The 16,937-nt window shown below is 45.0% G+C and overlaps 1 protein-coding gene across 2 annotated transcripts in view; it reads left to right on the top strand.

Annotated features, from left to right (window-relative positions):
* Positions 1 to 16,937, top strand: part of CPZ (carboxypeptidase Z) — a 72,407-nt gene that overhangs the window by 19,341 nt on the left and 36,129 nt on the right. For both annotated transcript variants that reach the window (XM_090035504.1, XM_090035503.1), the window contains exons 6-7: positions 170 to 331; positions 12,878 to 13,036. In XM_090035504.1, coding sequence (XP_089891630.1) covers positions 170 to 331; positions 12,878 to 13,036 — 321 coding nt within the window. The remainder of the gene's footprint in view (positions 1 to 169; positions 332 to 12,877; positions 13,037 to 16,937) is intronic.

The following is a 16,937-nucleotide window of genomic DNA, read 5'->3' as shown; positions in this document are numbered from 1 at the left end:
ACTGATAAAAGTATTATTTTTACTATTCGCTTTTCACAAAACTCTGCTGCCTTCTTGGAACTAATACTTCTCCTTGGTCATTATGAAGCAGCATTAAAACAGGAGTAGTCATTATATGACAGGGGGTACTAGGCATGTTTCATTAATTTCTTTCTTGATTGTAAATTAGGGAGCTGGTTACAATAGCTGGATTAACGGCCGACAAACTGCTCAGAACCTCGACCTTAACAGAAACTTCCCCGATTTGACATCTGAAGTTTATGCAAGAGCCAGGATCCGAGGAGCACGCACAGACCACGTCCCCATTCCACAGTCTTATTGGTGGGGTAAGGTATGAGTTCCAGATTTGTTTTTATCAAATGCATTGCAGAAAAGCTTAGAACATTTTAAATGGAAAATAAACAAGTGTGAAGTTATTCTTGATGCTGGACTTAGCTTCTTCGTACACCTTATGAAGAAGCTCTTATGAATCAGACTAGAGCGAGGGGTTTAGGAAGGGTATGAAAAGACAAGGGCTGGTCACAGCAAAAGTCTTAAATCTTTAGCAAAATACATTGCAAGTGGTAGGCTCTGTTGTTGCAACTGCCCTGTTTTAAACACTAAACACAGTTTGGAGCATCTGATTTTCAGAAGTGAGGAGCACACCCAGCATGTAGGTCCTTCTTATTTATTTGTGTTGTAGCAGCAAACTGGAGCCCCAGTCACACATCTGGACTGTGGTAAATGCTATGTAAATCCTGGACAAAAGATGGTTCCTACCATTCTGGGCTTTACCATAACTTCTTGCCTGCTCTAAATATCTTAGAAATCAGGCCTGTAACTGACTGCTGTCACCTTAAATAAATAACTGAAGTCACTGAAAGTGTTGTCCTCCTATCTGCCACATCAACCCTGCAGCCGCAAGTTAGGTAGAGAGAAGTTAAGTATGTAGGGAAATATTTACCTCCTTGTTTTCGAGTGACAGCAGGCAGAAAGAACAGCAGAAACAGCAGCAACACCATGTCTAAGGCATAGGTCAGGCTTCATGCAGCACTGGGAAATATTTCTTGACTTCAGCAGCCTCTGATGTATTTCCAGGGAACAAAGGTCTTTCAGACTCCAAGCTCTAATTCTGTAAGTTTCTGCACTGTCTTCACCTCATATGCATCTCTGGGTTTAAAGTTGGTTGCTTTCCAACAAGGTCAGTTTGGTTGTTTTTTAGCATGAAATTCCAGGTGCCCAAAGTCTGAGTCTCGCAATTAAAATATTTACAAGATCAAGACTTAATTCTGTCCTTGCTTGTCTATATTACTTCAGCCGTGTAGAGACGTGAACTGGTCTAGGAAGACAGGACTGGGCATGCACCACTCATTTGTGTCCACAGGTACACTTCAGACACAGAAGTTCATCACTGAGGCTACACCAAGCTTGTCTTAAGATTTAGCGGAGAATAGAGGAGGAAACAGTCTGAAAGGGTGAAGGGTCAGAGAGAAATTCTGGAAAAAGCAGATCTGTGCCTCCCTGAGAGCAAGGGCTGCTGTTTCTTGTTAGTCCCAGTGGTGCACAGTTATTTACATAATTTAAAAATCATGTAGTACTGTTGCATTGAGTAATTCCTCTGAAAAACAAAGTATTTGGCAGGAATGTGAAGCATTATGGAAGGACTTTTTTGAGCTTTAGCCCTGCACATGATTCAGTATAAGCTGTTGCAGAACCTGGCACAGGCCTTCTTGTTTTCAAGATATAGGCCACTACGGCTTCTGATCTAGTTGAATCTTTGTGTCATTTGTAACCTCCTCTATAGGTGTCAGGCCCTTCTTGTTCCTATGCACGTGCTCCAGTATGTTTTAATTTGAACACATCGGAGCAGACTCAGTTAAGCATTCTAACTAGAACGCTCCAGCGAGCTGCAGTCTCACGTGTATTCAGCACCCCACATTTCCAAATGGTAGTGGGGGCACTTTAACTAAACCACATCAAATGAGCTTTAGTTAAAGCACCTCTTGGCTGTTTTGAAATGCAGGACGCTGAATATACATGGCGCTGCAGCATTTAAATTAGAGTGGCCGTTCAGGAGTCGCTCTAATTAAAATGCCTCCCCCCCACACTTTGGATCACGTGTATAGACGCCCTCTCTTTCTTAGCATGGGAACCTGTGAGCCTCTCCCTCAAGACCAGAAGCTTAGGCTGCAGATGCTTGCAGTTCACTGTAACTAGCTCAGTGGGTCTGACTTTAATTCAGCACTGCAGTTTTCTGGTCTCCAGGACAACAATGAAAATTTCATTTGGTCACTAGCCAGCTCTTACAAAGCAAAGTGCCATTTGCACAGAACAAAACCATTAGCAGGAAACATGTACCAGGAAGAAATAAACAGCATACATGTACATCTAACTTACCAGACAGCTTCTACCCACTTTTGTGTGGGGATGAAGTACTTCAGACCCTCTCCCAAGGCGTGTCTCACTTAGCCACAGTTTCATGTCAGTTCTTAGGTTGACTTCTCTACCTATTCCAGGCAGTCCATAGGCCCTTGTGTTAATTATTGCCCCCAATCTTTTGACTTTAGTTCCTGCCTGATGCATCATTTAATCACTATCTAGCCCTAAATATTCAGATAACATTTTTAAACTTAATACAATAGCCTTTGAATGTGCCATGTATTGAAAACATCTAGTCTGTTTACATATGCACCTTCCCAGAGGCCATTGCAGGGTCAGGGCTTAGATAAGCTATTGGTGGCCAGTTTTCTGAGAAGCTCTGCACTGGGCTCTGTTACCTCCTGAACTGTGTGCTGTGCAACAAACCCTCTGGTTGTTTGACACACATGGGGAAAGTAATGGGGAAAATGACCCAGAATTACCTGAGCCTATTCAAAGAGGTTTCCTTTGCTATGCTGTTGCACTGGACTGTATGAATTGGCCCTAACATTAGACTGTAAACCTTCCAAGGGAGGGGTCAGGCTATCTTTTCAGTTATGTCTATACTGTTTCTCCAACTCATGTAAGTGCAGGATGAACAGTGCAGCACAAGAGGAGCTTGGATAGTTTGAGCAACTCTGGAACCTAATATAGTCACTAGTGTAAGCAACAGAAATCTGGCTATGCTGACTGCTGGCTGTCCATTCCAGGCTGCCTATGCACTTCAGCGCAGCTCAGAATTCATGAAACACTGCATTATAGGCTTGCTCTTGCTTGCTTCTTATCTGTCCACTTTCCCATAGGCATGCTGCGAACAAGCCTGTTGTACTTGACTTTATGATGGGGGTGGTGGCAAGCCACTTAAAGGAGCTCTGCACTAGCAAAATCTTACCCTAGTTTTATCTTCTTATGAGATCCTGGGATGTGTCTCTGTAAGCAGGGAAAGCCAGACTGGCATTCTGAGGGCTTGAGGGGCCCAATATTGCATGGGAATTCCCAGGGTATGAAATACCAGGCCCCTCAAAACCCAGGAGAACATATTGCCCATTGTCCTGCAGTAAAAACAGGCATAGCAAGGGGCAATGTGTGTTTTTCCTAGTGAAGCAGATAGGTGGTATTGAGACACATCCCAGTACAGCTGGTCCGCTTCATTTGGCAACATCTGTTTCTAGGCAGAGAGTAGCAGTGAGCTTATGTTTAGAGACATACTAACATGACTAGATTGCTTCCTCTTCTGCAGGAGCAGTGGGCAGGGTGTTCTTTACAGCAGTGCTTTCAGGCACAGTATGGAGAGGATGTAGACCTTCCCTTGGAGTCTGCCGCTGCATGAGCCTGGACAGCCTTGGGCATTTTAAGGTTTGCACCCCTGCCTGAAGAGATGCAAAATGCACTAAATTACTGATGGGTTCAATATACAGGAGAAGATGTCTGTAACAGGGTGCATGGGTCAAGGGCTGTAGCCCAGTTTCAGTTGAAAGAGGATTGCTTGCCTGCCTAGGAGGAGTGGGCCAGCTGATGCAGATGATTAGATGGCCCAGAAGAAGTTAAAAGCTCCCAGGGAAAGGAGAAGAGGGGGAGAAAGGGCTGAAATGGCAGCACAGTGCCAGGGATTCTCTCTCAGTGTCTGGGAAAGGACCACAGGATGTGAGTCAACCCTTTATTGTTTATGTGTTTGTTTTGTGATTATGTTGTTTCCTGTGGAGACAAGTTTGACCCAAGGAAAATAAAACTGAATTGTAAAAGTGATAACCTGCTACAATGTCCTTTCTAGCACAGGGCTTTCTCTGCATTGTGAAAGGGAATTAGAACTGAGAAGGAATTAGAGAATTTCACTGTTCCCCTCTGGCCCAGATATTCAGCTAAATAACATGCAAAGTCCACATACTATGCAAAGAATGACTAAGAGGGCCTGTTTTCCTATGATCTGAATGGTGCACACATCTTTTTGATGGCTATAACTTCATGTAGCTCAGGGGTCTAGCTACTCAAATCTTCTCTGAACTCTAATTCTACAGAAGTAATCATAGGAGAATGAGTTGTTGGTACAATGGGCATTGGTACAATTTTGCTAAGTATATGAACCCTTGGGTAGGGGAAGCTGTTACAGAACATGGCTTTGTGCCTGGAAAAATCCTTAGTGTATTTGTTTCAACACCAGCCTTTCAACCTTTAATTACTTAATAGCATTTATTTCCTGGCTGAATTAAGTGATTATTCAGGTATTCCACACATAAATCAGACAACTGAAATAATGCTCAGAACTGAATTCCTTCAGAGACCTTGCTATTACAGCAAGCTTTGTTTTCTGTTTGTACCAATTATTAGAATAAATGGTCTGGCCATTGAAATCAAGAAATATTATCTGAGATTGAATTGGCTTGATTTGAGCAGGGTTTGGGGCTGCCTTATAATGAAGGCTGGTATAGACCCCTTAGGCAGGGGCATAGCAGCACAACGTCAGGCCCAAGGCAGCTGCACAGCACCTGGGGTAATATAAGCTTCTTCGTACCAACTGTGGTGGTAAGATCTGCTTCTGCTGTGGCAGCACCTGCTTTTGTGCCCCTCCATGCAGTTGGCTTTTGTGCCTCTCCATGCAGTTGGCTTCTGGGGCTTCTGTATTGGTCATGCCCCTACCTCCCCCAATTTTGCCATTGACCTGAGGAAAGCTAGTCCAGTCATTTCTGAAATGACAAAAAGTATCACTTTTATATACCAGGGAGGCAGTGGCTGAATGCAATATAACTGACAGAAATGGAAATTGGGTTTAGGAAGAGTAATGGCCATTCATTGCATATATGGCCAAATTAGTTAGCTACTTTCTAACTGTATCTTAAATTGGTTTTGTAAAATAGGTAATTTAAGAATGATTCCCTGTGACTGAAAGGTAAAAGGCCCTTGGGGAATGAAAAAGCTGCATTAAATAGAACTCTATGTATAATCAAAGTAAAGAGTGACAAGGGCAGTAGTTGATAGAACTGAACCAGAATGAGAAGGAAATGCAGATTTCCAGACCTAAATCACTGTAGCTGGTGTCACTTCAGTGCTAATAGGGTAAAAAACAAAAGACAATCTAATTGTTTCCTGTGGGAGTTGTTGTAATATGATAACTGGCTCTGGGGCATAGCACCATCTTGTGGAGTATGTCAGTATCTGGCAAGGGAACAAGCTGCACAAAAATAGGACTTGTCCACACAAGCTGCCCACACGCTGAGCCAGGAAATAGATGTAAGTGAAGTTAAAAGTTTCAATCCATATTAAATGTTCTCTGCAGTTTCAGCTCATGAGAAAGACTGGTTCTAAGTCGGGACACCACAGGATCAGCACAGAAGAGCTGACTCCATGGAGTTGAATACCAAGTTCCCTGTAGAGGCAAATGTTCAGGTGGTGTCATACATTCAATATAACAATTGCTAAATGCAATTAAAACACAGGTAGATGCACATTCCAGCAGCATACTGTGGGTTATCTGTCACCATAGAGTTGTAAAGTTGTTCCCTTTCCGGAGAGGGTAATCTCCTAAGTACTAACTTTAATAGGTCATCACATCCAAACAACTTGCACCTATTCCAAGTGAACGTATGACAAGGCCCTCCCACTCTTGTTGCACACCCTGAAAGGTGCATTCTTCTTGGGTTTATTCTCACAAACCCCCTTGGGTTTATTTTCTCAAAACCTGAGTATTTTTTCTTCTGCTGTGTGAACGTGTATGTGTGCACACGCACGCATGTGTGTGTGCACATGTGCATGTGTACACATGCATATATGCTTGTGAGAAGCAGTTAGCCAGATATTTGTCCTTCATTTTTAATGCCCTTCGTCCAAGGAATACAGTGATGTTGAAAGTGCCTCTCTTCTAGGGAGGTGTTTTAATATCTGTTGGCTTTTTTGAGCCTATGCAGGAATTAGCATGTTCTCAGATATAAGCACGTCACACCATGCTTGATGATAGGCTGTTGGGGTATTACTAAGTAGCAGTGTCCACTGTTATCTGACCAGTATTGTCCTTCCTCATTGTGCTGCTCTGTCTGCCTCTGTTTATTTGTTGTCTTGTGTCTTGCGAGCTGCTGGGAAGACATGGCCTCCACCTCTCCCCCCTGGGGAGGAGGGTCTTCTCAGCCAGGCTGGATGACCTGCTCCACCGGGCTTTTAAAATAAGTCCGCTGGGGAATGGGGGGACTACTGCCACTGCTGGCCCGCTGAGCATCCCTTGAAAAGCCAGCAGACCAAGGCACTTAAGGGAGCCCACCCCTGCCCCAGCCCTGGCACAATCTGTGGGCAAGGCAAGAGCCCCCAAGGGCACACTTGCCTGCCTGTACACTAATGCCAGGAGCCTGGGAAAAGTGCAAAAAATTATGATGTCATTGGGATAACGGAGACCTGGTGGGACTCCACCCATGACTGGACCACGGGTATAGAGGGCTATACCCTGTACAGGAGGGATCGTGTTGACAAAAGGGGTGGGGGTGTAGCTCTCTATGTGAAGGGAAGCTACATGTCCCTGCAAGCTGATGTTGGCGACCAGCATGCACAGCTAGAAACCCTCTGGGTAAAAATTCGTGGGGAATACGGCACAGGGGACACAACGGTGGGAGTCTACTACAGACCTCCCACTCAAAGTCCTGAGCTTGACCAAGAGTTCACCCGGGAACTGACTGAGGCCGCTTGCTCCAGGACCTTGGTTGTCATGGGTGACTTCAATTACCTGGACATCTTGTGGGAAGATCACTCAGCAAAATCCGAGTGGTCGAAAAGCTTTCTCTCATGCGTGGATGACCTCTACCTGACTCAAGAAGTCTATGGGCCAAAAAGAGGCAAAGTGCTGCTTGACCTGGTACTGCCTACGGGGGATGACCTAATCGGTGACCTAGTGATCGATGGGAAGCTCGGTGACAGCGACCACGAGCTAATCACCTTCACCATCCGCCATAAAGCTGGCAAGTCAGTCAGCAACACAGAAGTCCTTGACTTCAGAAAAGCCGAATTTGACAAGCTCAAGAGGCTTGTCGGTCAGGCCCCTAGGGACCATGACCCCAGGGAGATGGGAGTTCAAGAAGAGTGGTTGCTTCTCAAGGAAGCGATCCTCAATGCACAAGCTAATTCTATTCCAACACGGAGAAAAGGCAGCAAGAAGGCACAGCAGCCCCCCTGGCTCTCCAGGGACCTAGCGGACCTCCTGCGGCTAAAAAGGAAAGCCTACAAGGATGGAGGATGGGATTCACCTCCAAGGAGGATTATTCTGCACTGGTCCGGTCCTGCAGGGAGCAAACCAGGAAAGCCAAGACTGCAACTGAACTCCAACTAGCTTCAAGCATCAAGGACAACAAAAAGTCCTTTTTCAGATATGTGGGGAGCCGGAGGAAAAGCAAGGGCAAAGTTGGACCCCTGCTAAACCAGATGGGGTAACTGGCAACTGACCCCCAGGAAAAAGCCAACATATTAAATACGTACTTTGCCTCAGTCTTTCATCAGTCCCATGGGATGCCCATGCCTGCTATGGGACAGGGAGATCCAGGTGATGGGGATCCCCTACCCTCCATAAATGCTGACCTCACAAAGGAACATCTTGAGAAGCTGGATACCTTCAAGTCAGCCGGCCCTGACAATCTGCACCCCAGGGTACTCAAGGAGCTGGCAAGCGTCATAGCCCAGCCCCTGGCACGGATCTTTGAAAACTCCTGGTGCTCTGGTGTAGTGCCTGAAGACTGGAAGAAGGCCAATGTGGTGCCGATCTTCAAGAAAGGGAGGAGAGTGGATCCGGCTAACTAGAGGCCCATTAGCCTGACTTCTATCCTAGGGAAGATCTGAGAAAAGTTTATTATGGAGGCCATCCTTGATGGACTGGCCCAGGCTAACGTCCTAAGGGATAGCCAGCATGGGTTTGTTGTGGGTAGGTCTTGTTTGACCAATCTCATTTGCTTCTATGACCAGGTGACCTATCACCTGGACGAGGGAGAAGAGATTGATGTCATATATCTTGACTTCAAAAAAGCTATTGATCTGGTATCCCATGATCACCTCTTGGCCAAACTGGCCAGTTGCAGCCTTGGCTCCACCACGATCCACTGGCTGGGAAATTGGCTCTGTGGTCAGACCCAGAGGGTTGTAATTGATGGCAGTCACTCATCGTGGTACCCTGTGACCAGTGGGGTCCCTCAAGGCTCTGTCCTGGGACCCATACTGTTCAACATCTTCATTAATGATGTGGACATTGGAGTCAGGAGTGGACTGGCCAAGTTCACCAATGACACCAAACTTTGGGGCAAAGCATCCACGCCAGAAGATAGGCGGGTGATCCAGGCTGACCTGGACAAGCTCAGCAAATGGGTGGACGAGAACCTGATGGTGTTTAACACTGAAAAATGCAAGGTTCTCCACCTTGGGAGGAAACCTGCAGCATCCTTATAGGCTTGGCAGTGCTACGTTGGATAGCACTACAGAAGAAAGAGACTTGGGGGTCATCATTGACCACAAGATGAACATGAGCCTGCAATGCGATACTGTGGCTAATAAAGCAACCAAAACACTGGCTTGCATCCATAGAAGCTTCTCGAGCAAATCCTGGGACATCATTCTTCCCTTGTACTCGGCCTTGGTGAGGCTGCAGCTGGAGTACTGCGTCCAGTTTTGGGCTCCACAATTCAAAAAGGATGTGGAGAAGCTTGAGAGAGTCCAGAGGAGAGCCACGTGCATGATCAGAGGTCAGGAAAACAGATCTTACGATGACAGGCTGAGAGCCATGGGACTCTTTAGCCTGGAAAAGCGCAGGCTCAGGGGTGATCTGATGGCCACCTATAAGTTTATCAAGGGTGACCACCAGGATCTGGGGGAACGTTTGTTCACCAGAGCGCCCCAAGGGATGACTAGGTCGAACAGTCACAAACTCCTGCAAGGCCATTTCAGGCTGGACATAAGGAAGAATTTCTTTACTGTCCGAGCCCCCAAGGTCTGGAACAGTCTGCCAGCGGAGGTGGTTCAAGCACCTACATTGAACACCTTCAAGAGTAAATTGGATGCTTATCTTGCTGGGATCCTATGACCCCAACTGACTTCCTGCCCTTTGGGCAGGGGGCTGGACTTGATGATCTTCCGAGGTCCCTTCCAGCCCTGATGTCTATGAAATCTATGACGTAGTTCTAGATTGTAAACTCTTTGGGCTGGGGACCATGTTTTAGTTCTGTTTGTACAGACCCTAATGCAAAATAGTCCTGGTCCCTAAGTGAGACTCTTAGGTGTTACCACAGTACAAATCATAAGAATAACTTCCTGCTGAAGAACGTCCTTCATTATTTAGAAGGCTCAGGAGAGAGTGGTGCTGCTAGGGAAATTCACTTCAATTACCAGAGCCAGTAAGAAGATGGGGAAATGATGAATGTTTCCTTCCTGTGCCTATTTGGGCCTCCTGGCAAATTTCTCCCTTGGCTTACCCCAGCTACGGTAACTTCTGATAGCACTGGCATGAAAAGATCTGCAAGAGCCCGTTGGTTTTGGTGGAAATGAAATAGTTGATAACCAGGATGTGAAAGTGTGAGCGCCTCAAGCAATGCAAACCTGTATCAGAGTTGCAAACTCCCTTTCAGCACTCTGCCACTCCCACAGACCGTGGTCCTAAATACTGGCTCTGGCAACAAAGTACAAATATATGTTTTTATTCCTACAGTATGTTTCGGCCCATTTCTGTCTCTCCCCAGTTCTAACTTTGTGATTCAATCCTTTTACAAAGTCCCAAAACCATAAAGGTCTCTAACGCAAGTTTTTGGAGCACATTATTTACTTTCAGTGTACACATAGCAAAAGAACTAAACCATTTTTAATAATCAGGCAGATTTTCCAGTGCAGCTTCCTAGAAACAGTATGGGAGACTTTATTATAGTGAGAATGGCTGCTGTATTTGCTCAGTATTTCTATATTTAATAGCCTAATTCAATAGGCGTTGGTCAGATCTAACAGCTGTCAATTCATTCACTATTTCTCTCTCCACCTTACAAATACGAGTAATGCCTATCAGCAAACCAGTCATAATGCCCTGCACTCATTTGGTAGCTACACGCTCTGTACAAGAGCCCTAAATATTACCTGGCTTCATTTAAAAAAATTATTCAGATGGTGCCTTGCTGCCTTTGGGCAATTTCTTCAATAGCCATTGATCTGTCCAGCAAAGCATTCATATAAGAAAATGGTTTAGGGATTACTGCACTGGCATGAAAATTAGGAGGCATGGCTTTCAACACACTTTGGATCCAGTTCACTCTTTCTCCGCTTTACTTCAGCAAAGTTCATGGGAAAGCACCACCATAATGATTTACCTGTGCTTTATACCCATGCTGTGTGGATGCAGATCATGCCTTTTTGGTATTACATGTCTGCTAGAAGGCACAACATCATGGAGCATACTCTGCCACCTGATCCTTCTGATTTAACTGTGTATGGAGTGTACACCAGAAAAAAATCCCAGCTGGCAGGGGAGTTCCTCTTCCATCAGACATAAAGACCTCTAGCTAGGTGATGGAAGATCTGTTACTTTCAACCCTGAGAGAAGAATGCCACCTGCTTTACCAGGGTGCCAGTGCATTTTCTGAAGCACTTTCAGAAGTTGCACTTTGAGGCTAGGGACAGACATTACACATTAGCAGGTTTAAATGGTCAGAAACTGGTTTAAACCTGTAACGTAAGTTTGGTGCACATAAACCAGTTTCAAAATACCTGAAACTGGTTTAAGATACACTTGGTTGAATGTAGTATCAGACTTAACTGATTTGGGTCAAACCAATTTATGCAATGTCTGTCCCAAAACCTTTCCTGGTTTAAGTTAAACCAGAGTCCCCCAGCATCTCAGATGCTTTGCATCCCTGGGCTGTGCTGTGCTGTTTGCTCCAGAAAGCAGAGCTGGCCCCGCCCCTCTGCTCCCTAGCCAGAGCTCTGGCAGAGACTGCAGCTGCTCAGGCAGGCATCTGCCCCCTCCCTCCCTTCTCCCACAGCACAGAACCCAGTCCATGGACCCTAGGCATGTAGTATGCTAGCTAATGCTTAGAGGTGTCTCTGTGTGTGTGTCTCCAGTTTCACTGGGAGAGGCAGACAGAGCAGTGTGCACTTAGGGCTTTTTGGAGCTAATGTCCCTCAGTTCCTTCCTTGGAAAAAGCTGTTTAAGAAGAGGTTGAACTAATGAGAGAGGCTTTTTTTCTTGATGTGCTGCTAAATACTGTGTTATCAGCTCCCTGCTGGATCCCTCATCTGTCAGGTTTGCAGACAGTATGAAGAAGCAGGGAGAGGAAGATTGAAAAATTCAGTATCTTTAACAGATGCATGCACTGCCCTCCCCTCCCCCACTTTGCCTCAGAGTGCTAGCCGGGGGCTGGAACACTCTCACCTCTTGAGCAGTGAGCATGGAAAAGCCTGGGATGGTGCAGGCAGGGTGGGGGATTACAACCCTCACTAATCAGAGCATCCTGCTGGGGCCTGGCCATGCCCCCCCACCTCAGGTCAGCACTGTCGAAGGGAAGGGAGGGCTGCTCTAGTGCCCCCCAGCTTCTAGTCTGAGCCATTGCAGCTATGTGCCTGCATGTCCTCAGTCCTGAAAGAATATCTGTGCAGTTTCAAACCAATACAATCTAGGCAGTTTAGACTAACCTGTAAAGATTGAATCAATTCAGGCTCAGGCTTTTTGAATGTCTGTCCCTAGCCTGGCAGTCACTCATTTAAGCGATCAGCAGATCCAAAGCTGGTAGGATTGAACCATGAAATGAGACACGGTTTTCAAATCTGTACAAAATCCAGACAGACCTGGGCCCAAAGTAACAAAGCCAATTGCTTCTTTGCCTTATACCTTATACAGTTATTTGCATACATGTAAACCAGGCGTTTTGTGTTCTCATCTGATACCATTTTACAGCTAGTTTGCTGTACAATTTTTCACTGTTGTAAATGTCTACAGAAGAGGCAACTGTAGGAAATTCTAACCCTATTACTGAACTCTGCCTGACACCTCTACTTTCACAAACTGGCCAGGGTACAGACGAGGTGGTTTGTAAGTAACTGCTTCTTAGTGGGTCCCAACATGCTGTGTCAGAGGCAATCAGGTATATGGCCACCAGGTGGCACTGTTGCTTTGAAGGAGTAGCTGCTCCCTGGTAGAAGGGAGTCAGGTGATAGCTCAGCAAATACTGAGCTCAGTCAGAATTCAGTCAAAAAGAGGTGCCTGAATGCCTTTGGGGACTTTGGCCTCAAAGCTGTTCATTTCATAACATGAAATTCCATTCCAGGGGGAAGGGATAGGTCCTAGGTTCTGGCATGCAAACCCCATGTACCTTACACAAAAGACATCCCTCCCTGCCCTCTGCGTAGGAAATCTGGGACACCCGCCACATCACACTTCCTTTCTGTGGGTGTTTCTCTGCTAGGGGCCCGCTGGCTCCACAACATTGTTTCAAGGAACCCCATCTTAAGTAGTGTGTGCATTTAAGTATTTTTTCCTTTTCTGCTTCAGGTGGCACCTGAGACGAAAGCTGTTATGAAGTGGATGAGGGACATTCCATTTGTACTCTCTGCCAGTCTCCATGGTGGTGAATTAGTTGTTACCTATCCTTATGATTACTCCAGGCATCCACTGGAAGAAAAAATGTTCTCCCCTACCCCTGATGAGAAGGTAATTTTTTTTCCTGTGACTAGATTATTTGGTTGACTTCCAAATACAGAACAATTTAGAAGCCTTCCTTGACCAAGTAACTTGTTTAACCATTCTGTGATATACATTTTTGATGGTTGATTTAGAAAAATATCTATGAATACGCCATACAAGAATAAATTTAACTCTGGCATTATTATGTACCCAATGGCATGGAGAGATGACAAATTATATCAACTTAAGAAACAGGATGAGTTACCCATTGCTCTTGTTCAGTTTGTTTATCTGTTATGGAGGTAATGGAAGCTAGGCAGGGGCTGTGAAAAAATGTCTAAATTACTTATCAAGGAAGAGAGAACAAATCAGTGCATGCTAAGTCCCCCACCCCCTGCTTTTTAATTCAGGAACATTTGTTCATCTGTTCACAATGTATGGATGAGAATTTAAGGTATGCATTGGTGTTCATCAACTCCTGTTTTGTGTTCAATGGAAGTTTCACCATTGATTTACAAGGCAGCATATTTAGATACCCTTGAAGATCGGTACCGTAAAAAGGAGGAAAAGAAAATTTCTGAAAAGAGACCTTATTTTTAAGTTGACCTACTGGAAGATTTGAAAAGAAATAGTAGACACAACCATTCCCCTTCAACATTTGACGGCATGCATCTTTGGGCCGTGATTTGCATGCTTACAGTTATCAATTGGCAGCATTTTGCAGTCATTTTGCATTGATATAAATGAATCCACATGTCAAAGTAAGAAAAACTCATCTAAAGCAACATTTAGCACCCAGTCATACTCCCACTGGCTGTAGAAAAAGGCAGAAATGGGTCCTGAACTTGAAGTTCTCATCTATGTTGCTACCAAAGATAATGACAGCTCGGTAAAACTAAAAGGAGGCCAGAAGGGGGGAGTAGTGTAACGTTTATTCCAGGTCAGATGGAATGTGTGGGTATTTCTTGCCCCTGTGCCTCTATTCTTGTGTAGTTCTCACTTGGGGATTTTTTTTTAAACACACTGCAATTTTATACCTTTTTTCCTAAACTGACGCTCAGATAAGTGTTAGATATTTGGACATATTAGCCTGAAATCTAAAAAAAAAAAAAAAAAAAGCAAAACCTTAGTTAGCAAACAGATCATGAAAATAAACAGAGAATACAAGTTCTTTCATTTCAAACACAGATCTTGGCCTTGAGCGTGGAGGCATAAGAGAGCAGCCTGGCGCCCTGGGCAGTGATGGCTCTGAGCTGCACCGGCTACCCCATACATTGGTGTGGCTGGCTGGCTGGCAGTGGTAGCAGCTGTTATTTTTCCCCCTCTCCCTGAAGCAGGCACCCAGTGCTGCTGCCCAAGTTGCCTGCCTTAGTTAACACCACTGCCTGAATGCATCAGTGGGAACCAGCCAGTTAGGCTTAATTACAATCCTGTTCCAACTGGATAGGTGTATAAACTGCATATAATTCCTTGAAATGCTAGTCACAGAAAAACTACAACTAGTGAGGGGTGGTGGGAGAAGGAGAGTCCACCCCCTACATGTCTAGTGGTTAAGCCATTTGCACAGGGAGTGGGAGCTTTAGGTTTATATCCCCCCACCCCCACCTCCTAGTAAAGTGTCTTAAGTACAAGCCAAGGGCTAGGCGTTCTGTTGATGATGAACTATAGGGCAACTGAGAGAGGAAGTTATCTGGGGCAGGGAGAAAAGCAAACTAGGAGTATAATTTAGAGAGATGGGCATTGTCCTGCAAGGGAGGGGTCCCTGCTTCTGATTTCAGTGGTGCTTCTCCATTTTATATTTAATAGTCAGTGGCTAAACAACATTGGAATAGCTTCTGCCTCACCGGGTCAGGTGTCACTTAATTTAAGTGTTCCGTGTATTCTTTCTAGATTGCATGGCCATGATTTCTGTGAAATATTTCAAGGAGAAGCTACATAAAGTATCAGGTACAGGCAAAAATCCTTTCATTAGCCAGTCAGCAGCTGATTGTTTATGGCCAGTAAACCAGAGGAAGAGGGACCAGAAAAATGAAAAGCTACAGGTTTAAAATAGACATTGGGAGGAGAATCCATGTGAGATTGCCAATTAAAATCAGCTTTCCTCATTAGCCCATTAGAGCATCTCAAAATATTAACAGTATCACTTTAAATTTTGCCCAGAGAATGAAAAAAACATACCTGCTTAGTGATCTGTAGTTAAATAACTTCATCTGCAACTGCTGTTGTCCAGGGGACTGCATCCTGTAATAGTGTTGCTTAGTTTTTGCTGCTGCTCTCTTAGTCTTCACCTTTGTTCTGACCGCTGACCCAGAAGAATTCATTTGTGCAAGGGCAAACTTAGCACATTTGCATTCTTGGCTGCAACAAAAAATGAAGTGCCCCAGCTCTGCTCTGCCACTTTGTCCTGTTGAGTCTTTTGTGGGCTGGACCAGTATTCCAAAGCATACTTAGAACAGGTTTATACAGCTATTGGTGATTCCCCTGGTGTAAAATTATTAGCTGGTGATATAGGCTATTTATAGATCTTATGTTTTTTTAGGTTTAATCTAGACTGCAGCAATAACTATATTCATACAGATGTCTGTAGTTTGAACTAAAATGGGCTCCAGTCTGAATTAACTAGCCCTCATTGAATGAGAACTAAGATTAATGCAGACTAGGGCAATCCAAATTAAGGAATTTAAACCGGATTAATTAACATGTATATACAGTGTTGCTTTTAGGAATGACAATCCTTAGGAATTCAGGTAAGTATTGTCCCTACAAGGTATCGATGCCTACAAGGGTTATAGGCATGTTGGTCTAAGGACTAAACATTGGATTTATGGCACATTGGCTGTATCTACACAAGACACTGACTGCACAGTAGGAGTGTGTAAAATGGGCTGTATTTGATTCAGAATTGGCCCGAATCAGGGACCGTGATTTGATTAGTTGATTCGGATCACTGTCCCTGATTCGATTCAGCTGAATCCAAATTTGAAGATTTGATGCTGATTTAGAGAATCAGTGATTCGGCCATAGACACAGCTTTAAATGTTTTTTCTACATGCCTCAAAGTACCTGGTGTGGCTCATGAATGCTGTAAAGCTGGGGCAGACGGAGCATCCCACAGGAGCGTGGGGGCCCCTCCCTCTTGCTCAGCAGTGAACCCAAAGTGCTTCTGGTCCACTTTCAGGTCTGCCAGGGAGGGCACTGTGGGGACCTCCTGCACCCCTCTGGCTCAGCAATCAGCCACAGTGGGACCCCAGGTGCCCCCCCAGACCCAGGAGGCACCAGTCATCAACTGGGTGAGCGTGGGGTGGACCCCCACTGCATTCTCCAGCAGACCTGGAAATGGACCGGAAGTGCTTCTGGTCCACTTCCAGGTCTGCTGCTGAGTGCGCTGGGGACCCTCCCTATGCTCCTGTGGGATGCTCCATCTGCCCCACCATCTCAGCATTTGTGAGTCACCTGGTACCTTGAGGTATGTAGAAAAAACATTTAAAGCTGTGTCTATGTCTGAATCTTTCCAAATCTCTCTGAATTGACTCAGAGAGTTCGCTTTGATTCAGAGAGATTAAAGAGTCTCCTGATTCAATTCACATTCAGAGATTCAGTCACCAAATCAGGCCAAATCTCTGCTGAATTGAATCAGGGACCAAAGCTTCACACAGCCCTACTATGCAGTAGCTTGTTACTACTGCGCTGTAGCATCACGTGGCACAAAGTATGATGTGATGCTACTGCATAGTAGTAATGCACTACTCTTAGTAATGCACTAAAGCGTCTCTTCAAAGCTATTTGGTGATGCTACGGTGCAGTAACTCCAGCTACTGCATAGTCATTTAGTACTTATGTATACAAGTACTAAATGACTGTATAGTAATGACTGCACAGTCAGCGTCTCATGTAGATACAGCCATTATAATCTGCCTGCCATTGGATA

Source organism: Crocodylus siamensis, chromosome 2 (assembly GCF_052110815.1).
Source record: "Crocodylus siamensis isolate JL-2025a chromosome 2, ASM5211081v1, whole genome shotgun sequence".
In the NCBI taxonomy this organism is placed as follows: domain Eukaryota; kingdom Metazoa; phylum Chordata; order Crocodylia; family Crocodylidae; genus Crocodylus; species Crocodylus siamensis.
This window is presented reverse-complemented; position numbering and strand designations above follow the sequence as displayed.